Raw genomic sequence first — 25,436 nt, 5'->3', positions numbered from 1 at the left:
CGACGCTACCCGAGTTCATAAGAGCAACAATGGGTTCATTATTCAGTTCCACTTTCGCGAAGGTACTTTTAGACTCAACCAAAGCAGAAATCTTATTGCGTGCCCGGGGGCAAATAACCTTTTCAGAATCCACAAAAATTTCTGGCGCAAGCGATTCACCAGAATTACCATTAGGCCTTAGTCATTGACTGCGTTTTCGGAACGAAGTAGGGCAATTCTTTTTAAGGTGCTGCCTCGAGCCACACAAATAACAAGGACCAGAGCCACGCGTGACTGAGGGGCAAGCATTCCTAAGGTGATCACGTGACCCGCAATTATAAAATTTTTTAGAAGACCCACTATCCCTAGTTTGAGGCGAAACAGGGTTCACAGTAGGAGGAGGGTGGCAGATAGGTCTTGCGGCATCTCCGTGCTTTACATCTTCAGCAAAGGTACACGCAGCTTCCAATTCAAGAAAATTAGTCGGACTCTTGGTGAGGGAGAGGTATGAACGATAGGCAGGGGAAATACCTTTCAGAATACGGGCCACCATTTCCTCCTCTGGCACCGAAATTCTAAATACCTTGCAATAAAACTGCAAGTCTAGTACATAGTTCAAAAGGTTTTCATGGAGCAATTGAGTCCGGAAGCAATACTGAGGAATCAAACTCGGCAATGCCAATGAAGGAATAAATTTAGACAATACAAGTTCATGAAATTCCATAATGGTTAAATTATTTGAAATTGCTTCAGAAATTTCACGTTTCAAAATTCCCTCACAATGAGAGAATAGGGCACGGAAAATTCCCAAGTCATCGACAGAATACACGCTACCTGACTCTGTCATTTCTACCAGGAACCTCAGAAACCTGGTACTTTCTTCAATAGAATTGACGGAGAAATTTTTAACTCCGTTGAAAAGATCCTTCAGTGAAGAGTGAGAGGGAGCACAATTTAAACGGGCTAACAAATTTTCAAGAACTGGGGAGGCAGCACAACATGAAGCTTGATTATTAAGTGAGGCATCAGCATGACTAGAAGGTAATGAGGTTTCCCTCTCAACAACTGATAAATTCTCCATATCCTTACTTGCTAGCATTATATCTAGTTCAGCAGAAATACTAGAAGCAATGGTCAACAGCTTTGTACTTTCAGAAACAAGACTAGGTTGGGGACACATAGTAATCAAATCTTGGATGCGGCCTAAATAATGCCACACCCTAGCCTTAAGTCTGTTAATCTGCCCCTTAGTGGGGGAAGTTTCAATGAATTCTTGTCTGACAACCTCTATCTCCGAGAGACAGTCAGTAATTAAATTTAAGGACTCACCAAAGTTGCAGCACATCTTTACAGAATCAAGATTAATAGGAACCTGGACATGCGATGTCAGCAAAGCAGCGCACTCGGCAACAGTATTAGCAGGATTGATACCCCTGATAGTGAGCTCATAAACTAGCTCTGATTTCCTGAGTTGGAATGGGAACAGCACAGCCCTCGCCATAGTTGATGTACATGAAACAATAAATCAAAAATAATTAATCCAAATAAAAGCGTTCCTTTCACAAGTTTCAGTTTTTTACACTCTTTGAAACCTCAAATAATTCAAAGTTCCCCAATGACCAGGTTTTTTAAAGGGACAATGCAAAAAAACTCAGGTGGTTGGCACAAACAAAATAGAAAAGCTTAATGAAAGGGAGATAAAGCATATAGTACACAGTGCCAAAATAAATTTAATGAGGATGCAACAGACCTACAGGTAGATCCAAGTAAGAGGCACACAAATCAATTAACTAAAGCTCTGCTGCCACGAACTGTAACACTTAGAGCAATAAAAGGCATAATTACCCCAAGTGACAGCACCAAGGGTCTGACCGTGTACCAAAGGCACGGTTCAGATACGTGGAAACGTGCTAGACAAAGACAAATTAAAGAAAAAAAGGGCACTTACCATGAGAAAATTAAACAGGGCCCCCAAAGGAGCGGATAAAATACACCTGGTCATATCAAATTATCACCCCTTTTAAAGGAAAACACCAACACCTTGGGGAACAAGATATTTAATCAGCATAATTAAGTGATAAACAAATAGGAAGGAATATCCTCGCTGGAAAATAATAAAATTAAAAATTTAAAAATATTTAAACTCAAACCAAAACCCTACGGTCGACCGTTTATAAAGAAAATAATTATTTAGTTCTTGAAAGACTTAGCAAGATAATGTAGATTTATGAAACCCCTCGCCAACTCTCAAGTTTTCTTACAACCAAAGGTTTTCTTGGTACAGTACAAAAGTTTTTTTAACATCCATTCAACCGTGAGAAACAACCTTGACAGAAACAGTTTTTGATATTGATACTGAAAACCCCTTTTTAGGATGTGTCAAACGACCCCCTGCAAGGATGGGTAGGTATTACGTGCACTTTTCAAGAAGTTAAAATAATAATAATAATAATAATAATAATAATAATAAGCACCGAAACACCGGGAGGAAAAATGAGCAGAAGGTAAAATTAAAATCTCAAAGAAAAATTAAATGGACCAAGGAAATCCGCGGAGAAGGTAGAATTCATCATCGGCACATCAAATACAAATCATCAATCCCATCACAACAACATCAACAACATTAGCATTCCCATGGCAACGACCAACAATGGGTCAAGGGAAGGAAGGGGCCAATCACAGCTCGCAAACAACAATAGGCGAAAACTAACAAAGGACCAAGAAAACAGACGCAGAAAATAACCAAAAACCCAAAAGGGAGAATAAAATTAAGTTAAATTAAAATAAAATCAACCAGAGAAGCAAGAAAGAAAGGTACCGGGACACACTGTACACGTAACACCCACATCCCTGAAGCGACTCGCTTGTTAAATTATTCCAGTAAAATGATAGCCTTTATCACAAAACCTTTAGGCCTAGAAAGGTTATTAATAAACACTAGGTTACCCAATTACGTTTTCGAAGAAACCAAAACGTTCTTTCACACAGTACGCAAGCCCCAATTTAACAGACCTAATTACACATGCTATAACTTCCAATTAACAAGCCGAAAATTTAAAATTCCACAAGGCAAGACTTAGTTTTTAGATGACGCCAGTTACATGGTGTCGCACACACTTTCTTCACATAGGAAAATTTTCAGGTCTTTCACCAAAAAATCAGTAAAGGTTTAGTTGTAACAACACTTACAGTCTCTTCCAGATGAAAGTTGTGAGGACAGCTTCGGTAGAATATGCTACTTACTTTGTAGAAAAACATAACATGCAAATTCCAGACGAGGAATAATAAACCAGAACAACTTGCAGAAATCCCCAGGGCAAAAGCCCCACGTATGTAACCTTAGCCAGGCTCGAACATTTTCGGAGAAATGATCTCCTTAGGGAGAGAGAAGCCACACACGTCCATCTCTTCCTTCTCACCAAACAGCAATGGCGACTTCCCGAGATTCCGCAGTGCCGGCCCCAACGATCACATGTGCGCAGAGGGCAAGCGCCTGAGTGGTAACGTAGCTCGCGAGGTAGTACATACCTACGCCACTAGAGTGCAGGAGAATACAGTCAGGCACCGATAGGACGTGCATAGAGACAGCCGGGCAATAAGTTTTGAAAGGAAGAAATAAAGAAGGACACAGTTTTTCCACAGCCATGAGGCCAGTTTCGAAAATATCTCCCAAGAGGGAAAAATTGTTACGCAGGTAACAATGTGAGGCGAATGGAGGAGGATAGGTTACCTAGAAGAATAATGGACTCTGTTATGGAGGGTAAGAGAAGTAGAGGGAGACCAAGACGACGATGGTTAGACTCGGTTTCTAACGATTTAAAGATAAGAGGTATAGAACTAAATGAAGCCGCAACACTAGTTGCAAATCGAGGATTGTGGCGACGTTTAGTAAATTTAAATTCTCAGAGGCTTGCAGACTGAACGCTGAAAGGCATAACAGCCTATAATGATAATGTATGTATGTATGTATGTATGTATGATGATGATACGCCTCTTCCGGCCCGCAGCATGAATGGAATGTGTGTCTGTTGTTCTTATTATGATTATGCGATGTTGGTAACTGGACCTCAAACTGATTTTGCTGTGCACTGCGTCGTATGGTATTTTGGCATCCATTGCATGTAAGCACACAGTGTCGACTCGAAACTCAATTCTGGTCGTACGGAGCGCGAGACACGATGGACTTGAGTACGGACTATTTATCCGATCTCGTTATTGAATGGTTTGGAATGTGCACGCTGTTAGCTGTTTGATGCGAGACCCGTTGTTGTGACCAGATGAGTTATACTATGTGGTTTGGTGTTGATCTAATAAAATGGAGCTGCCGCTCATATTTTTGCCCATGCCGACAAATGTGTGAATGTGTGAGTGCGTGTCCGTGAGTCAGGGGAGTGCGAAGGTGACGTGTCGGTCAGTTGTATTTTCACTTTTAATCTTGGTTGTGTGTTTTGTGTTTCATCTCGATACTGCTTTATTTATTTTTGCCATGTCCTGATCTTGGCCGATGGCTCGCCCGTGAAGGCGCCATATTTGTTTAATTTATTCTTTGGGTTGTGGGCATGCCCGTAGGTGTCTTTGGGATTATAATCTTTGAGCCTTGGTACAGTGATGTTGGTCTCTGTGGGTTGTTATTATCTAAAGTTTTTGATCTTCTTCTTACCTTTATTCTCCTTGATGCGTGGAAGCTTTGATGAGACGATGCTATTGTAGTGTGAAAAATGGCGTGTAAACACGCGAGTACTATGAATTAAAAACGGGATCTCGTGAAAGAAACGACCTTATTGTGCCGTGAAAATTGTGATAATATTGCCACAGGATGTACCAAGTTTCTATTAGAGGAGGTGAGCTATGTGGCAATTTTTAATTTTAATATTGGAGTGTAATAACAGCACGCACACTTCATGATGTTGAGAGATTTCTTCAACAAGGTATGCTATTGTTTGAATCTTTTAAGTATCTTTTCATTACTGGCTTTTCTCAATATGACCCTTGTTTCAATTATGTTTAAACCCCCCATCTGAATTTAATTCCGATTTTTATTGCTGTGGGATTAGTTTCATTTCCTTGATCACCGATAACGAGGGACGTCTCCAGTTCAGGACGGTGTCTCGGCCTTTCCTAGTCGGGTCCAGGTGTGAGCAGTCATATCCTACACTGGCAGTTCTTCTCTGGAAGGACAATGCACGTCCACTTGTATTCCGTGCCACCCAACGTGCTCTCCAAAGTGTTCGTCAACTACCCTGGCCAGCACGATCCCCAGATCTGTCCCCCATTGAACACGTTTGGGGCCGGATGAAACGTCATCCTGTGCGGTCGGAACCTGGCCCAACTGAGGCACCAGGTGCAAATTCCATGGCAGGCCATTCCGTAACACTACACTCGTCACCTCTACGATCGTCTCCATTGGAGATTTGCAGCCTGCATTTCTGCAAAGTACGGTCTAAACGCTACTAGCGCTCATTTTGTCCACGCTCTGTCGACTGTACTCAGTTGCGTATGTCTCGCTTCGTGTGATCGTGTGTTGTATACGTCCTCAAGAGTGTGTAAATAAAATGTCCCTTTGCTGGACTGGCGAATTCTAGGTGCTATTTATTCATTTTCCCGGAGTGTATTGTTTATGTCAGTTTACGATACAAGTGATGCAATATTATTTCATAGTCTGAATCATTTCACTCTAACTTCAGTGTTCTCCCCAGCCGCGTGGCAGAAATGAGTAGGTGGTTCGAGAATACTACGTAGAAATGAAAATAATCAATTTTCAATTGTTCCCCCTCATGGCATTAACAGTAATATCAGACAGTTTGTAACATCATGTGGAACTACGTGATAGTCAAGCAGTTGTTACAATTATGATGAAGATTTATCATTTAAACAAACAGTTTTACAGTATTTTATTTTCATTTGGAACACCAAATGACTCAAATGTGTATTAACAATAAGTAACTAGCACTATCTAGGTTATGTTAGCCGGGCGGTCTGTAAGAACGGTCCTTGTTAGAACACTGAACTTTCAAGATTCAAGTGGACCGAAGCACGGTTCCTCATGGAAGACGAATTCGGAGACTTCCATGTGCTGTTCCGCTATGATAACTTAATGATGATGGCTTTTAGTTTAAGCAGAACCTTAGGCACAAATGCAAAGGTACAGAGAAGCTGTGCGTCTTTTTATTAATTTGTTAATTAATTATATTATTTTAAATTGAATTGTTTTATTTTCACCGTTACTATATTTCAAGACTTTAATTTCGAGTAGTCATACCCGGTAGTCGTGTCTGCAATGGATGAGCCGCCGACTTGGCCGACGTAACGGACTGCTACATGATGATTATGTGTTCATAACGTTTCTGAACATGATTAAACAAGTTGATTGAGAAAGACTTTATCACCCTGCGCAATTCGGGAACATTTGTAGGAAGGCCATCTGTCCTCAGGAAATTTCTTTCAAAATGTCCTACATATAGGTATCTCAGGAGCAAAAATGTATTGGAATAGAGTTCCGGAAGGAATTAGGTGATCTCCAAAGTGTCCCACTGCTCTCTGTTGACACGAGACGGAACGTGTGACAAACAGCTAATATAGTTTTACTATTTGGTGCCTGCTCGTCCTGAAGCAAACTCAGACTATACTGACCGCCACTCCACATGGTCCCCAATATACACCTCCTGTTTCTCTTGTGAGAACGAAGAGACAACGACTTTATACACATTAAATAAATACTCTGTTCCTGGAGAAATATGGTAGGAAGGGGAGATCACTGCCGTACACAATGCATGGAGATGAAAAAACCTCAGTTTCTGGAACTAGAATAAGAGTTATAACAAGATTCAGAAGCACTCACCGCCTTCGGCCGTTGTTGCGTAACCAGTGCCAGTCGCCTCTTCCCCACTTTTCGTATTCACGGTGACATTCACTTGATAGTCGTAATAAGGTTGGAGATCAGAGAAGGTGACCTCAGTTTCTTCTCCAGCAGTGACATTCTTTGAGACAATTTCATCAATCTCTTCACAGTCATCTCCTTTGGGTCCTTGGGGAATCACATAAACTGTATACCCTGTTACATCGGCCGGTATACAATCAGTGATGTTCCACTGAACGGTCAGACTTCTGACACCACCGCTGACCACCACTACTGGAGCGGGTGGACCTGCAAAGTTACGAAAGAGATTCTTCCTTAACACTAGTAGAACAAGTCTCTCTCTTAGAGGAAACAGGATATCACCAGAACACAGCAAAGAGGCGTGAAAGGTACAAAAGCTCAATAAAGTCGGGTGCGGAACACAAGTAAGACTGCTAAAACATGGCGTCCTGCAGTGGGAGTGAAGTGGACTCAGGAAAGAAAGCAAACCAAGAACAAAGTTGAAGGAATACAGGGCTAAAAGGAAGCTCGCCAGACTTAAGAACTACGAGGTCCAAGGAGCCTCAAATAAACAAAAGGAAAAATCATAGTTATTGGCATGATACAGGCTTTTGAGCACATGCCGTGTGAAGAAAATGCGGTGAAATTCTTTACGTTTCGCAGAGAACTTTGCTCTGCGTCTTTAGAAGGATATCTCGACTGTTCACGACAAAGCCTCCTCAAGCAATGAGGTTTGAATTTAGTCGTAATAATAGAAGTGGAAGTGGTACGTTCATTCGTCACCAGATGGCTCATCGGACGCTGTACAGCGCTACCGTTCGAAGCGGAATCAGACGAAATCATCAGAATCAGTCTGAGAGGGTGACATAACATAACAAGTGTACACACATATGAAAGATGACATTGACACAAGTCAGGAATGAAACGTGTGGCGATGAGGAATGTACGAATTTGGAAAACACCGAAACGAAATAACAATAGTGAATACAGAGTTATTATTTGTAATGACACAGTTCGTTATTGTTATTGTTACGGAGTTATCCGTGGAAGTCAGAGGTGAAAGAAGGTGCGAGCTGGAATAGGTCTCAACTACCAAAATTAAAGTTAATTTAAAACTTTAACAAAGGTTATATTTTCTTTTCAAAATCAACAAATAACAGAGTATAACAGGTACGAAGTAGCATATCAACAAATTAAGAAATTAGAAATTACAGTTCGTTACAAGATTTGGGCTTCGAGCCCCATTTTATATTCCTCGAGCTACAAGCTGAACTTTGCCAAGTCACACATTTGATCCCAGGGGCAGAAAACCCCTTCATACAAGGAGCACTTGCTCCCACCTTTAAATCACAAGCTTCTCAGAGGCACTATTCAAATACCCGAAAAGAGCTGACCTGCTCTCAATTTTACAAGCCTATCAAAGGCCACAACAAACTTCACTTCTAACTGCCCTCAAGGCACACAAAGAAACAGGGGTATTTGATACCCAACCTACAGGGCCTTCGCATGAAGAAAACAAAACATCAGGTTAAGTTACTGGCCCAAAGTACAGAAAGGACTGGAGGCGTGAACTAGCACTCCTAAATACACATTTAAAAACCTAAGTAGCGCTAGGCCGATACAGCGGGGCTAATCCCATGCTAGGGAGGTGACTCGTATGAGAAAAGTTTAATACATTAAAGCAGAGAAGAAACGGTTATGAAAACGTAGTCACCTCTATTTCAAAATGAAGGGGAGCTCGAGAGGGTAAAGCACTCTCTATCCCCGAATTACAGTTCAAGTTATGTGAAGTTTTTACAAGGATTGAAAGGCTTACATATTTAAAGATATAGGTTACATATTAAAGGTTTCGAACTTTCCCCGCGAGTTAAACTGCTGAGCTAGCAATAAATAAAGATGTTAAGAGGCCATTACCTTGTTGAAGAGCTGATGCTTGAAGAAAGAGGCGCTTCCCGCCCCCTGCTACATATTCACATACTGAGTTAGATGTTATACGAGTGGCCCGGAAACAAGGAAATCAGCAGTTTTTATACACTCGCGGAAAATTCGAGACCTTTCAGGAATGAGTAGACACACCCACTCAATTTTTATTGGTCGTCTAAGAGTTACACATGGAAATTTGAAGAAGAAAGCTATGATTGGAGGAAAATTAATTACAGAAATTACTGATTGGCTAAATTCAAAACAGGCGAAGGAAAGGATTAACATTGCCAACCCACAAACCACAGAACAAAATTTAGTAAAGACAAAACTTATAAATACAACATTTCTCCAAGAAGGTTTATTCCCTTACACCAGAGTTCGTTATCATAGTTTTTGGTAGAGACATCTGTTAGAGAATGTTCACACTTCTTGATCAATGAAAAACAAAAGCAAATCAAAAACACACAGTGGCATCTTCTGATAAATCGTAGGGGTGATTCAGTTGTTAAAGTTCATGGTTTCTCTTGTAGAGGAGTTTCAATTGGCGCAAGGTTTGAATTTGCGTCGTAGAGGTGTACCGCCCGGTACAGCCCTCCCCCCCCCCCCCGCCAAAAAGAAATTCCTTCCAAAGCGTGACACAGAAGAAATTAGCTTTTTTTCCAAAACAAAGTCCAAGTTTGTTGCTGATTGGTTGAAGGAGAATTTAGAAGAGAAAATACAAATTTTCAGTACCGGTAGTCGGAGGTCTTTTAAGTTGTTTAATATGGACGGGTGTGACTAGTTTAAGTCCAGTTTTAGAATTTCTTTGTAGTAGTAGAATTGCGAAACAAAAACATTAATTCATGGAAGTAATATTTTTCTAAGTGCACCAAAGGTTGATTTGAAGCAAGAAATTATTAATTGCCGAAAAAGAGTGTCCATGTTGCTGAAGAAGTACATTAGCTGTCAATTAATTTTGACGGCAAGACCATTCGCCGCTGCCAAAGTTCTCTCGTCGAGGTCGCCCGAACCCCTCAACTACCCTGAGATACACCTCTCCCGCTACTATGAGAGGGGTAGTCGTGGTGAAGCACGCCGCAGATGCGAACTTTATTTACAGTCCACGAGTAGCTTGCGGTTAGTGCGCCGCACATCAGCCTTGGCCGGAAGGAGGGCTTCGGCGCGCCGTACACTGGTTGACCTCCCTGGAGTGGAGTAGGCCCGTACCCCACCTCAGTGTCGGTACGGCGCCGCACGGCTGCGGGGGCACTGAAACAGTAAGATCACGGCAGCAGAATTTTGTTGGAAAGTTTTGCTTTAGGGTATTATCTTGGAGGTGAGGCAGAGGGGCCAGCGGCGTGGAAATTTTTATTTTATTTTAATGCCACTGGTGTGGTTTAGCAGGAGACGGGAGCTGTACGGAGAGGACAGCAGAGTACCTCGGAGAAGGTTTTACAATATTTATACAGAGCAGATTAAAAAAACCCAGTGTAAAAATATAAGGGGCAGAAGGCCTAGGATTTAGAGAAAAAAATGTAACCTTCAGGTTCCCAGAAGAATGTTAATGGCAAGGTTAACCCGGATTTTACACGGGTTTAATTTGAGAAATGTGGACCCTAAATATCCTCTCTGTGGCTGGATTGCTCACTAACAATGTGACCGGCGTAAGAAAATCTAAAATAATGCACGGCCCATGAAATCTGGGGGCAAGCTTGCCCGCGGGAACAAAATTCTTGACCATTACTTAGTCTCCCACCTTTAAATTGGTGGGCCTCCGTCCACGATCATATCTTTCCCTAAACTTTTCATGACAAATTTTAAGGTTTGCCTTAGCCTTCTTCCGAAGATCTTTAATATTATCTGGATCTATTGTCTCAGACAGAATATCACTAAGAGACCAAAGGTTAGAGAGCGGCGTGTTGGGTACAAACTTGAATATCAATGAAGCAGGGGTGAATTTATGAGATTCATGAACCGCCGAGTTCAAAGCGAAGGGTAACCAATGCAGGGATGTATCCCACCTGGAGTGATCGTCGTGATGATAGGCAGTAAGAGCCGACCTCAGATTACGATTGACCCGTTCAGCAAGAGATGGTTGAGGATAGTATGGAGAAGTTGTTACATGTGAGATAGATAGATCAAAACAGAATTTACGAAAGAGATTAGAGGTAAAGGCTTTAGCATTATCAGACACAATATATTGACACGGACCAAAATAAGCAAAGATAGAATTTAAACAAGAAATGGTGGACTGAGCGGTAACCAGTTTAGTCGGAATTTCGAATTTCGCCGTCCATACCTTTCCAGATGAACATTTCTCTGATCTTTTCTCGATTGTTGAAGAAAATCTTGTAAAACCATCTACACACACAAAGATAAATTTATTGGCATTCCCCTTTGATAGGGGGAGGGGTCCTACGTAGTCGATGTAAAAACGTTCCATGGGGCGCGAAGCTTGATGAGAAGACAATAAGCCTAGCTTGGTGGACATAATAGGTTTTCTAAGCCAACAAGGTTTACAAGCCTTTACTAATTCACGAATTTCGCCGTCCATACCTTTCCAGATGAACATTTCTCTGATCTTTTCTCGAGTTTTTAAGATGCCTAAATGACCCCCTAATGAGGTCTCATGATAGTACTTGAAGATCATAGGCACAAGAACAGCTGGAACCACTACTTTCATCATCTTATCATGCCCCGACGGGCAACATAAAACACCATTCCTCAATACATAAGGGACGACATGTTCCCCAGAAAAAGAGTTTCCATAATAGGAGCCAGCACTGGATCTTCACGTTGATATTTTTCAATATCCCTAAATAACATGGGCGCATCCGTTAGAATGGCATTTACACCAGGCGATATGGACTCGGGAAGAGAAGAACTGTCTTCCTGTTCAGAGGTCTCTACATCATTAGAAAACATACGGCTACCTCTAATATGCCTACCGTCAAACTGGAAGGCAGAAATTCTGATGGCCCAGCGGGCTATACCACCCGTACGACGTGGCCTGGATAAGACCCAGCTTAAGGCTTGGTTATCTGTCTCCAAGTCGAAATTAACATGTTCCAGATAGAGGCGGAACTTTTCTAGTGCAAATAAGGCAGCCAAACCCTCAAGTTCATAGATGGAATACTTGGATTCTTGGGCTAATAATGTCCTAAAGGCATAGGCGATGGGTCGCCTCCCTAGTTCAGTCCTTTGAAGAAGGACTGCAGCTACCGCCGTCGACGACGCGCTGTTTTGGACGATGAATTTCTTAGAGAAATCGGGCATAGCGAGGACAGGGGCATTACAAAGGGCTAATTTGAGGTCTTCGAAAGCGGCTTGTTGAGAAGGCCCCCACTCAAATTTGACACCTTTCCTGCGGAGTAAGTTCAAGGGAGTCGCTCTATTAGCGAAGTTAGGAATAAATTTCCTGAAGAAATTCACCATACCAATGAATCTGGCAATTCCTTTGATGTCCTTAGGAGGTCGGAAATCACGGATGGCCTGTGTTCTAGAATGATCTACAGCGACACCATCGGGCGACACACTGTGCCTTAGAAATGACATGGAAGGTTTAGCGAAGGCAACCTTGGACAACTTCACCGTTAATCCTGCCTTACGAAGGCGACTCAGGACCTCTTTCAGATGATCTAGATGTTCTTCAAAGGTCTCAGAAAATACGACGACATCATCAAGATAATGGTATAGATACTCAAATCTGATGTCGGAGAAGACTCTGTCTAGCAGTCTCGTAAGCACGGCTGCTCCCGTGGGGAGCACGAAAGGCACGCGGTTGTATTCATACAAGTTCCAATCAGTGGCAAAGGCTGTAAGATGTTTAGATTCTTCCGCCAGAGGGATCTGGTTATAAGCCTGATTGAGGTCTAAGATGGTGAAAAATTTAGCCTCTCGAAACCATGAAAAACAAGAGTGAAGGTCTGGAAGGAGCACATATTGTAACACCACCTTCCTATTGAGAGCCCTGTAATCAATCGCAGGCCTGAAGCCACCTTGGGGTTTCGGGACTAGAAAAATAGGCGAAGAATATGCCGACTTAGAGGGTCGAATAATACCATCTTTCAACATCTGATCTATGATTTCTTTCAGAGCCTTCATTTTAGGTGGAGATAGCCTATAAGGTGGAAAGCGGACTGGAATCGAATCCGTAACCTCAATCTTGTATTCTATAAGGTCAGTAACACCAAGAGTATCAGAGAAAACATCTGGAAACGACTGACACAACTTACGAATACTCTAAGCCTGCTAATCAGGTAGATGTCTAAGGTCTAACAACATCTCATCCTGGGTAGGCGAAACAGATGAACATGATACAGAATTACATTTTAGTAAAGGGATTTTGAAATTACTAGCAAATTTGAAAGTGCACGACTTGCTCTGAATGTCGAGCACAAGACCGGTGTGTGACATGAAATCCGCTCCTAATACAATGGGGCAAGACAAGTGCTTAGCCACAAACAGTTTAACTTTCCAAGTAAATTTAACAATTCTAATTTTGGCATACAGAAAACTTAAAATTTCTAACGGGGAATTATTAGCCGAAATGCATTGAACCGAAGATGAACAAAAATCAGGAAATTTACAAACAGATTTTATTTTGGAGTACCACTCGGCCGAAATAATGGAACACACACTGCCAGAATCTAATAGCGCTGTTACAGGTTCATTATTCAATTCAGTTTTGGGAAATGGAACAGGTGCGGGGGTATCCGCCGCAATCCTAAGACATTCTTTGGGACCCTCGAAAGATAAATTAGGGGACTGAGTTTTCCCTGAGATTTCGGCAGGTTTACTTGGGGCTGAGCCTCGGAAAGAAGAGTTAGTCGACTCAGCCGAAACCACTAGTCATTTTTTATTGTTGGTGGAAGTTGCACGCGAAGTTGAGCAGGAAGGAATGCTATTCGAATTCGGGTAATTTTTGGCAATATGGGAGAAAGCGCCGAATTTAAAACAGCCTTGGGATGACCCTGTTCCATTCCTTGTCCCACTACATTTAGTTAATGGACACTTGTTCCGAAGATGGTCAGGCGACCCGCAAGCGTAACATTTACGGGGTGTGACGGGTCGGCGAGGTGGAGGCCGTAGAGGATGGAGGGTTTTTTTTCGCGACAGGTAAGGTGTCGGCGTATCTAACTCCTTCCGCTGAGACAGCCATAGCCTCTAATTCGGCAAAGGTTTGCGGACGCGACGCAAAACACAAGTATGACCTGTAAGATGGAGAAATGCCTTCCACAATGGCTTGTACAATTTGATCTTCAGCAAAATGGAGGTCAAATACTCTGGTGTAGAATTTGATGTCTTGGACGAAGTCGGCAAGATTTTCATCCAGCCGCTGTATACGGTAATAGTACTTCTGAATTAGTGATGACCTAGCTCGAGCCGGAATAAAATTAGCTAACAGATGGGCGTGAAATTCTTCTATAGATGATTGATCAGCAATTGCTCTTACTATTTTGTCAAATAAAACACCAATTGAATAGGGATAAATGATCTGCAAAATTTGACACGGAGAAAGAGAAAAAACAAGAGCATGATCCAAAAACTCAACGAAAAATCTTAGAAAAGCAATAAAATCACTGGTGGAATTAACGGAGAACTTCGAAATGCCTCGGAGCAACATTGCTAAAGGATGGGGCAAACTGCTGAAGCCAGGTGACATAGTGGGTAGAGGCCTAAGTGGCGAAGAAGCTGTTTCGGAAGGGGCATTATTCAACGAGATACGACGTTCAATTTCACTATCTAATGGGGCAGAGGTTTGTTGAGCTCCTACAGATGTCCTATTTTCCTCTCCTTTAGAAGAGTCTTCCTCGCCAACTACGTTTACCAGAGTGGGTTGGTCGGTTTTGGGAGGTACAGCTCCAGTTAACAATAGGGTAACCTTAGTGGACAGTTTAGAAAGGCTTTCGAGAAGAGCACTAGCCTCCTTCTCTTGAATGTCATTCAACTTTAGAGACAACAGATCGTTAACTCTATTGGAAAAATGGTACAATCTATCTTGTACACGTTTAAGTTGATTAGGTGAAGGATCACCCCGTTCAAAAATACTAACTACGGATGCTAGCTCAGTAGTATTGTCAGTGATCGTGGAGAGAGAGTCATCAATCTCTTTCTCTCCCAAAGTTGGGGTGGTAATCGGCAAATCAAGAGAATCTTTAAGCTTAGTGATACCGTGCCTCCAGATTGAACATTTCTAATGGTTAATTCATAAATCAGTTCCTCCTTGCGCAAATAGCCGGGATGGAGGAAATCGCGAGGGCCGGGCATGATGTCAGACACTTTACAAATTTAGAAAAATCGAAAATTTCCAGCGACGGAGAAAATTGTAAGAGTTCGAATCAAAGGCAATGTTTAGCCGTTAACAGGGGCTAAATTGAGACCCATTCAAACACGCTCTGCTACCACTTGTTACGAAGTTATCCGTGGAAGTCAGAGGTGAAAGAAGGTGCGGGCTGGAATAGGTCTCAACTACCAAAATTAAAGTTAATTTAAAACTTTAACAAAGGTTATATTTTCTTTTCAAAATTAACAAATAATAGAGTATAACAGGTACCAAGTAGCATATCAACAAATTAAGAAATTAGAAATTACAGTTCGTTACAAGATTTGGGCTTCGAGCCCCGTTTTTACATTCCTCGAGCTACAAGCTGAACTTTGCCAAGTCACACATTTGATCCCAGGGGCAGAAAACCCCTTCATACAAGGAGCACTTGCCCCCACCTTTAAATCACAAGCCTCTCAGAGGCACTATTCAAATACCCGAAAGAGCTGACCTGCTCTAAATTTTACAAGCCTATCAAAGGCCACAACAAACTTCACTTCTAACTGCCCTCAAGGCACACAAAGAAACAGGGGTATTTTATACCCAACCTACAGGGCCTTCGCATGAAGAAAACAAAACATCAGGTTAAGTTACTGGCCCAAAGTACAGAAAGGACTGGAGGCGTGAACTAGCACTCCTAAATACACATTTAAAAACCTAAGTGGCGCTAGGCCGATACACCGGGGCTAATCCCAAGCTAGGGAGGTGGCTCGTATGAGAAAAGTTTAATACATTAAAGCAGAGAAGAAACGGTTATGAAAACGTAGTCACCTCAAATTCAAATTGAAGGGGAGCTCGAGAGGGTAAAGCACTCTCTATCCCCGAATTACAGTTCAAGTTATGTGAAGTTTTTACAAGGATTGAAAGGCTTACATATTTAAGGATGTAGGTTACATATTAAACGTTTCGAACTTTCCCCGCGAGTTAAAATGCTGAGCTAGCAATAAATAAAGATGTTAAGAGGCCATTACCTTGTTGAAGAGCTGATGCTTGAAGAAAGAGGCACTTCCCGCCCCCTGCTACATATTCACGCACTGAGTTAGATGTTATACGAGTGGCCCGGAAACAAGAAAATCAGTGGTTTTTATACCCTCGCGGAAAATTCGAGACCTTTCAGGAATGAGTAGACACACCCATTTAATTTTTATTGGTCGACTAAGAGTTACACATGGAAATTCGAAGAAGAAAGCTATGATTGGAGGAAAATTAATTACAGAAATTACTGATTGGCTAAATTCAAAACACGCGGAAGGAAAGGATTAATATTGCCAACCCTCAAACCACAGAACAAAATTTAGTAAAGACAAAACGTATGAATGCAACATTTCTCCAAGAAGGTTCATTCCCTTACACCAGAGTTCGTTATCATAGTTTTTGGTAGAGACATCTGTTAGAGAATGTTCACACTTCTTGATCAATGAAAAACAAAAGCAAATCCAAAACACACAGTGGCATCTTCTGATAAATCGTAGAGTTGATTCAGTTGTTAAAGTTCAGGGTTTCTCCTGTAGAGGAGTTTCAATTGGCGCAAGGTTTGAACTTGCGTCGTAGAGGTGTACCGCCCGGTACAATTATTATTATTTTTATTATTATTATTATTACTATTATTATTATTATTATTATTATTATTATTATTATTATTATTATTATTATTATTATTATTATTTATTGTCGTGTTGTATATGGCGGTACTCAGGCTATGAAGCCTTTTATGAAGTTTTGCCCAACAGTTTAGATGTTTGGAAAGACAGGCGTTATTTCACCATACGTGTCAAAATAAAGGAAACTTTGCGTTGATACAGTATCGAACACATTATCTATAGACTCAAAGACAGCGCGCCACCTTGTCACGTTCTGGGTATCTAGGGCATCATCAAATCAGATTGATAGCATATTCTTCTTCCTCTTCTTCCTCTTCTTCTTCGTTTTGCCTCATGACTGAGGCGTCGTGACTATCATAATATTCAGCCCTCTAGCTCAATTTAATCCTCTTGACGCAAAGAACGAAACTCGGTAAGCCCTGCGGGCCCGAAAACCATGTTTTAAGGCCCTAAAACCAACCGTTACGGAGGTATTGGCACCACACTACCCCTGCTCTAGGAATCGGATAAAAGAAATGAAATGCTGTAACCATGGCAACGTCAGCTCCAGGATTCTAGAACAGTGAGATTATGTATGTACGTTTGGGCATAGCTGCCAATCAAAATTGGTAAAAGTAAGACTTAATATCGGGAAAAAATATACTGTTGTGTAAGGCACTCATAGGACTCCTTTGGGTGGGGATGGAAACGGGGTGAAGTACGAGTGTAAAAATCTTACTATATATAGAAATGGAAGTGTGTGTGTAAATGATACATCTCCTCCTAAACCACTGGAGCAATTTCAACCAAACTTGGTACACGTATTACTTACTATCGGGAGACGATCACTGTGGGGGGTTGTTACAATAATAATCGAGAATAGTGTAGAATTCATAGTTTTCGGGGTCGCTGAGTTGAAAAGTAATACTCTTGAATTTTTTAAAGTCCAGCCCCCGTTTAGGTGGGGAGGAAAGGGGGGTGAGATATAGAAATAATTAAAAACAGTTTCGAATCCATAGATTTCAGTGTCTCTGAGATGAATAGTATTACTCCGGATTTTTTGCATGTCCAAGTGGGGAGCGAAGGGGGTGAGATATACAATAAATCGAAAAACTACATATAAAAATATTATCTTCTTACTATATATAAAAATTGATGTATGTGTGTGCGTGGGTGCGTGGGTGCGTGGGTGTGTGGGTGTGGGTGTGTAAATGACACATCTCCTCCTAAACCACTGGAGCAATTTCACCAAACTTGGTACACTTATCAGTTAGTATCAGGAGACAAACCGCGTGAGGGTAAGACACCCCTAGCACCCTTATGGGCAGGGAGCGAGGGTGGTGCTATAAAAATAATCTATAATATTATCGAATCCATAGTTTCTGTGGTAGCTGAAATAATTAGTGACACTCCGAATTTTTTTAAATTCATGTTCAGCCCCCTTTGGGGTGTGGGTGAGGGGGAGTGAGATATAAAAATAATCGAAATCAGTGTCGAATCTACAGTTTTCTGGGTCACTGAGATGAATGGTGACAATCTAGAGTTTATATCTCTTAGTGGTTGAGGGCGGGAGGGGATCATCTCCTTGACAGTTCAAATTCTGTACATCGTATCTATAGTGCGACAGCTAAATACATAGAGTTATCACTTATTCATTTTTGACAGGATCAAATACTTCCCAGTCGATTCGAGCTACCATAAGGACGAAGTTTTACTCGAAAACTAAATAATCTAAAACTTGAAATCACACACATCTAAATAATTTTATAACTACATAATAGATCATAACATATCAATCTGCAAGTCAAAAAGGAATTCTATAAAAATTCACATCACACATAACTAACTGGTAATGCAAATCTTAAAAGTACCGGTAAATATTCAGAAAATATTCGGGCAACGCCGGGTACTACAGCTAGTTTTAAATAACACTTACCAAAGTTTCTCCTATTGAACACAGTCAAAGGCTTTCCTAGCAAGCCAATGATCATAGGAAGTTGGAATTCTCTGCTCTTTTCGATTAGTTGTCTGATGTTCAACAGCTGTCCTCTTGTGCCTTTTCCTTTGACGAAACCAGCTTGTTCAGGGGGAATCTTTGAACTAATATAATTATCGAGTCTGTCTTTCAAGATATAAAACATGAACTTGCTAGTTTATGAGAATAACGATAAAGTCCTATAGTTATCACATTTCATTGTTGAACCCTTTTTATGCAACGGGATGAAGATGGATGTAACCCAGTCAGGTGGCCATTTGCCATTTCTCCATATTTTACTGCAAATGTCTGTGATAATTTGAGCACCAATGTCACTCGTCTCTTTCCGTAGTTCAGCTGTTATGTTGTCAGAACCCGTTGCTATGTGCAGTCGCAACGACGTGATTGCCCTTTTTGTTTCCTGAAATAAGATATCTGGATCTTGTTCAAAATCTCGCCATTCAATCATCGGCTGTACTGTCTCTTCTTTATACAACTCCTCACAGTACTGTTTCCATCTATTGAATACAATTTCAATATCATGTATCCTATGACCATTAGAATCTTCTATGGACCATACACGAGGTTTGTATTTATTTGACAGCGGCTTTACTTTACGGTATATATCTCGTGTCTCACTGTGATGGCCATGAGCTTCAATTTCTTCACAGATTCCTGACGTTTGTCTAAGCGGCAATTACGTTGAATTTCACGACACAATATCTGTCTTGAATGTGCAAGCCTGTTTCTTTCAGGTGTTTCCGCTGGTCTGTGATCTGCCACGTAAGATCACTGTTCCAACACTTGCGATGAATCTGTATTGGAGAAGAATGTTTTATTGCAATGGTCACTGTATTTTGTTTGAGGTCTTCCCATGTAGATCGTTCATCAGTACTATGCTCCCTTCTAGTGTTTAATGGACCATTTTGGATTTCCACACCAGAACTCCTTAAGTTTTCACCTTCTACCTTTTGCATTTTACAGGGTACATGACGCTTACCTCTGAGTTTCAACCTGAACACTCGAACACTTAGAGCAATAAAAGGCATAATTACCCCAAGTGACAGCACCAAGGGTCTGACCGTGTACCAAAGGCACGGTTCAGATACGTGGAAACGTGCTAGACAAAGACAAATTAAAGAAAAAAAGGGCACTTGCCATGAGAAAATAAAACAGGGCCCCCAAAGGAGCGGATAAAATACACCTGGTCATATCAAATTATCACCCTTTTTAAAGGTAAACACCAACACCTTGGGGAACAAGATATCTAATCAGCATAATTAAGTGATAAACAAATAGGAAGGAATATCCTCGCTGGAAAATAATAAAATTAAAAATTTAAAAATATTTAAACTCAAACCAAAACCCTACGGTCGACCGTTTATAAAGAAAATAATTATTTAGTTCTTGAAAGACTTAGCAAGATAATGTAGATTTATGAAACCCCTCGCCAACTCTCAAGTTTTCTTACAACCAAAGGTTTTCTTTGTACAGTACAAAAGTTTTTTTTTTAACATCCTTTCAACCGAGAGAAACAACCTTGACAGAAACAGTTTTTGATATTGATACTGAAAACCCCTTTTTAGGATGTGTCAAACGACCCCCTGCAAGGATGGGTAGGTATTACGTGCACTTTTCAAGAAGTTAAAATAATAATAATAATAATAATAATAATAATAATAATAATAATAATAAGCACCGAAACACCGGGAGGAAAAATGAGCAGAAGGTAAAATTAAAATCTCAAAGAAAAATTAAATGGACCAAGGAAATCCGCGGAGAAGGTAGAATTCATCATCGGCACATCAAATACAAATCATCAATCCCATCACAACAACATCAACAACATTAGCATTCCCATGGCAACGACCAACAATGGGTCAAGGGAAGGAAGGGGCCAATCACAGGCCGCAAACAACAATAGGCGAAAACTAACAAAGGGCCAAGAAAACAGACGCAGAAAATAACCCCAAAACCCAAAGGGAGAATAAAATTAAGTTAAATTAAAATAAAATCAACCAGAGAAGCAAGTAAGAAAGGCACCGGGACACACTGTACACGTAACACCCACATCCCTGAAGCGACTCGCTTGTTAAATTATTCCAGTAAAATGATAGCCTTTATCACAAAACCTTTAGGCCTAGAAAAGTTATTAATAAACACTAGGTTACCCAATTATGTTTTCGAAGAATCCAAAACGTTCTTTCACACAGTACGCAAGCCCCAATTTAACAGACATAATTACACATGGTATAAGTTCCAATTAACAAGCCGAAAATATGAAATTCCACAAGGCAAGACTTAGTCTTTAGATGACGCTAGTTACCTAGTGTCGCACCACTTTCTTCACATAGGAAAATTTTCAGGTCTTTCACCAAAAATCAGTAAAGGTTTAGTTGCAACAACACTTACAGTTTCATCCAGTTGGAAGGTTGTGAGGACGGCTTCGGTAGAATATGCTACTTACTTACGTAAAAAAAAAACATAACATGCAAATTCCAGACGAGGAATAATAAACCAGAACAACTTGCAGAAATCCCCAGGGCAAAAGCCCCACGTATGTAACCTTAGCCAGGCTCGAACATTTTCGGAGAAATGATCTCCTTAGGGAGAGAGAAGCCACACACGTCCATCTCTTCCTTCTCACCAAACAGCAATGGCGACTTCCCGAGATTCCGCAGTGCCGGCCCCAACGATCACATGTGCGCAGAGGGCAAGCGCCTGAGTGGTAACGTACCTCGCGAGGTAGTACATACCTACGCCACTAGAGTGCAGGAGAATACAGTCAGGCACCGATAGGACGTGCATACAGACAGCCGGGCAATAAGTTTTGAAAGGAAGAAGTAAAGAAGCGGCGAACCACTTCTAAGAACACAGTTTTTCCACAGCCATGAGGCCAGTTTCGAAAATATTTCCCAAGAGGGAAAAATTGTTACGCAGGTAACAGTGTCCCTCCCCGAAACTTGACATGTCCCACACATGTTTACCATCATAAGGCGGTGGTCTTGAAGCAAACAAAGTTTTTGGTAGAATAGTCCGAATGTGAAAATGACCACCAATCGCCAGCCTCAGTTTATGCACCACCAGCAGAACGAGTCCAACAGTCACTAAGAACCCAAACACATGTGATTTAAATTAAAGAAACAGTACAGTTCACTTAGACGACACCAAATGTCTAGCCACTTTCAATAATAATGAAGTTCCATGCACCAAACTGTGCAACACCCAAGTCGCAGGCAAATTATTAATGGTCCAGATCACAGGGAACACTTCTTCTCTAGATTTCTTGCTAAACTTTAATGCGAACTATTATCTTCCGCAAGTTCGTATGCGTCATCTGATCGGAGGTTACGCTACCTTGTGGTACATACACACCTTTAGGTAAAGTTCATAACTATTTGCTTTCAGAACATTAGACCTTCTAGGTCTTAACTGCACCAGATCACATACCTAGACTTAAATTACTACATGTTTGTTAAATTTGTAATATTATAGGACTTGCGTTAGATAAGAAACGCCTTCATTTGGTTTCCACCCTTTGGTTTGGATGGTAACGACAACCCCAAAAAGGAAAAACGCCCAGAAAGGGAAGGGAAGAGAGAAAACAACATTGGTGAGCGTAAAACACAATCATAAGGTCCAACCGAAAATACTTAACCTAACCATAAACTAGATTAACATGACTTAAGATTACGGTATGGCACAGGAACAGAATACGATAATTATTTAAACAATCCATACCCAAAAACTAAATTACATTACATTTAAGGTATCATGCCAACAAAAATATATAGGCAAGGATACAATTTTCAATACACAAGAAAAACAATAACCTAGGAAACCAAGATGGTTATCTCCACAAAACACCATTCAATGCATACAACCAATCCTACCAGGATGGCTACGCAATAACGTCACCATTGACAAACAGAAACCAGGAGGCAACTTTACATAGAAAGAAAAACTTACAGACAAGCACCAACTCAAGGGTGCTGAGTGATTGCAAGAACAGAAATGCTAAGAGGAACTCCCTTCCATACATAATATTACGAAACCAAGACCCAGACCAAGGAAAAGGATGTTGAAAAACGTTACACAGAACTACAAGTTAATTAAGCTTACAACCTCCCTAAATTAAATTTAAAACGGAATAGAACCACCAATCAGTGAGCCAATTAACAAGACTTAAACCCTTTAAGTACATGCCCAAGGACAAGAAATAAATTTAGCAATAAATCAATTTTAATACCATGTATACATTCCATGCAAAACCCAAATAAACAAGAAACAGGATTGGATATAGTTTACCCTTTTTTTAATATTACCATTAAGAGAAACTCCCAGAAATAGGATACTAGGTAAGAATCAAAATACATGGGTTACAGTAAATAATTACTCAAGACAAGATGAATGTACAGGCTGCGGTTGGAGACTTCAAGATCTTTCAGATGGAGGGTACGCGTATAGTTGGTCATCAGCAACGAGCCAAAACAACACCAAGCAAAGAGTAATAGGAGGGTAGCAGAGGTTATGAAACACAATCTTTAACACCATGATGAAACGGGACAAAAATTGGCTGAAAGGAAATAGGAGTGTTACCCCATCTAAAAACACATTTCTCACAATTTTACTGCACATACAAACATATATCTTAACCAAGGGCGACTCAATCAATTAAAAGGTTCAATAAAGCACCTCAATCAAGCCAACGCCTTTGAATATGGGAGCACAGATCTGACAAGATTCCCTACCGGCTATCCACCAGAAACCTCGGACAAATCCAGACTAGAACAAGGTGATATCCGAGACTCACACTGTGGCCACACAGTCACAGGTAGTTCTCTAACATTGTACAAGGGAAATAAGATATGAAAGATAGGTCACGAACCAGGTAACTAGAAAACACTCCAAATAACAGAGAAATAAGAAACACCACCAAACAAACACATCACCAGATAGTGGGAAGGTTTCAGTGCCGCCTATGAAGCACCAGCTGATCCCATACTCAACTGGAGCACCGTAGGACGACAAGATGATAAACGATAGCCAAGGTTTTCAAACACTCCAGAAGGAAAAGGACCAATAGGCTGGCAGGTTATTTCGAGAAGAACATTATAGTATAGGATAATTGCATGATGACGTCTGATTACTAGGGTATGCAGAGAATTAAAATTAAAAATAGACCAGGTCGTACAGAAATCACACATTATATGCAAGCAGATAAGACACACCTACAGAGAGTAGTAAATCCATGCCAGGGTTTATTTCCCAATCTGCCGGGACACAGGGTAAATTAAAGGCAACACCGCCCATACCGAAGCGCCATAATAAGTAACCAATACTACACGACAACAATACAACAAAAATGGACCACAACGGACATGCGTTAGCTAAAAGGGAGGAAAACAGCAACTACCCTCAACAACATGTCGTGAAGCCGTCATTCTACCTCACAAGGCAAACCTAAAACCAAACCACGGTACCGTTTACAACATTTCTAAGACAGGACCGAAACCAATACCTACAAGGCACGAAAGGAGACAGCACTCCTCAGGTTCAGGATCCATTAGTGCAATACGTGCAAAACACCACAATAACAAATAGACTGGGCAGGACGACATGGAGCTACAACTCGATTAAATAACATACTACAAGAATAATACACCACTTAGAGACAAAACCAGGGAAGTAAGGACTTCAGAAGAGGATAGAATTAATACCACTTGCAAGCAGAAATACAATAAGAAACCAGCTAGTTAACTGCCACAACCAGGAAGGAAAGCCCAAAGAAAAATTTACCAAAATAGGTTAGCCGGGGCAGGGTATTTGTTTTTCTTTTTACCAGAAAACCATCGGTACAAGAATGATTAGGGAAGGATAACTTAGTAAACCGGGAATTCACAACAGATAACAGAAATGCCCCAGAGAAGGACATCAGAGCACTCGCAACCTAGGGAATCGTGTCACCAGAAATTGGAGATAGAAGGCAGTGAAGACTGTGAAGTCCATGCCGTAGAGACAAACAACCAACCACCACCAATTCCAATTGACAGAGTTCCGCCATTGCCATTACCCACATCCGATCCAAAACATAAGCAACAGGACCATAACACCGGGTATATCCAGATCCTAGTCAACTTACACCAACAAGGAAACCAAAAGCTAATTCGTTTCAACAAAGCACACCTAACAAACCACAATAGGAATAGATAACCGAAATATTACCCGCAAGGAATCAGATAACAAGAACTAGGACCAAAGACTAGGACAGGGCAAGATAAATAGGGGTTAGGAGACTAACAGATTTCCTACCGGATTAACAACGCACAGAGCAGAAATTGCCCAGAATTTTCCAAATGAGTACCAAACCAAGGCAACAGCAGTACAAGAGCCAATAAATAAATTTATTATCAAAATTTTGCAAACGTAAATGATCAGGATACAATCGAATTATGATAGACGGAGAGACCTGCACCCAGACCCAAAGAGTAGTTAGATATTAACAATTAAGAAATCGGGTGCCAATAGAGCAAGAGAAAGTACACACATTTCTCGCAAACCGCAATTACCTTTTCAAAATACAATGTTTAGAACAAGTACACGCTAGAAAGTACTACATGGTCATGCCAAGAATCACCGGAGGCGTGAACGCAGCAGATAAGGTACCAAAGCTTAAACACGTGGTAAAAATTCTCACCCAACTAAGCAACCATGGTTGACAGGGAAAGAAGTTTAAGTACGACAAGCAACACCAAAACTCCTCAAAATAAATACAGCACACGAGAAAAGGGAGAAAAATATCACATGATTAAATTCACA

General features: G+C 41.0%; 1 protein-coding gene across 1 annotated transcript in view; it reads right to left on the bottom strand.

Annotated features, from left to right (window-relative positions):
* LOC137498971 (fibronectin-like) overlaps positions 1 to 25,436 on the bottom strand; it is a 434,037-nt gene that overhangs the window by 101,518 nt on the left and 307,083 nt on the right. The window contains exon 9 of the mRNA XM_068226885.1: positions 6,818 to 7,123. Within this exon, the coding sequence (XP_068082986.1) occupies positions 6,818 to 7,123 (306 nt within the window). The remainder of the gene's footprint in view (positions 1 to 6,817; positions 7,124 to 25,436) is intronic.

The sequence above is a fragment of the Anabrus simplex genome, chromosome 3, assembly GCF_040414725.1.
Source record: "Anabrus simplex isolate iqAnaSimp1 chromosome 3, ASM4041472v1, whole genome shotgun sequence".
In the NCBI taxonomy this organism is placed as follows: Eukaryota; Metazoa; Arthropoda; class Insecta; order Orthoptera; family Tettigoniidae; genus Anabrus; species Anabrus simplex.
This window is presented reverse-complemented; position numbering and strand designations above follow the sequence as displayed.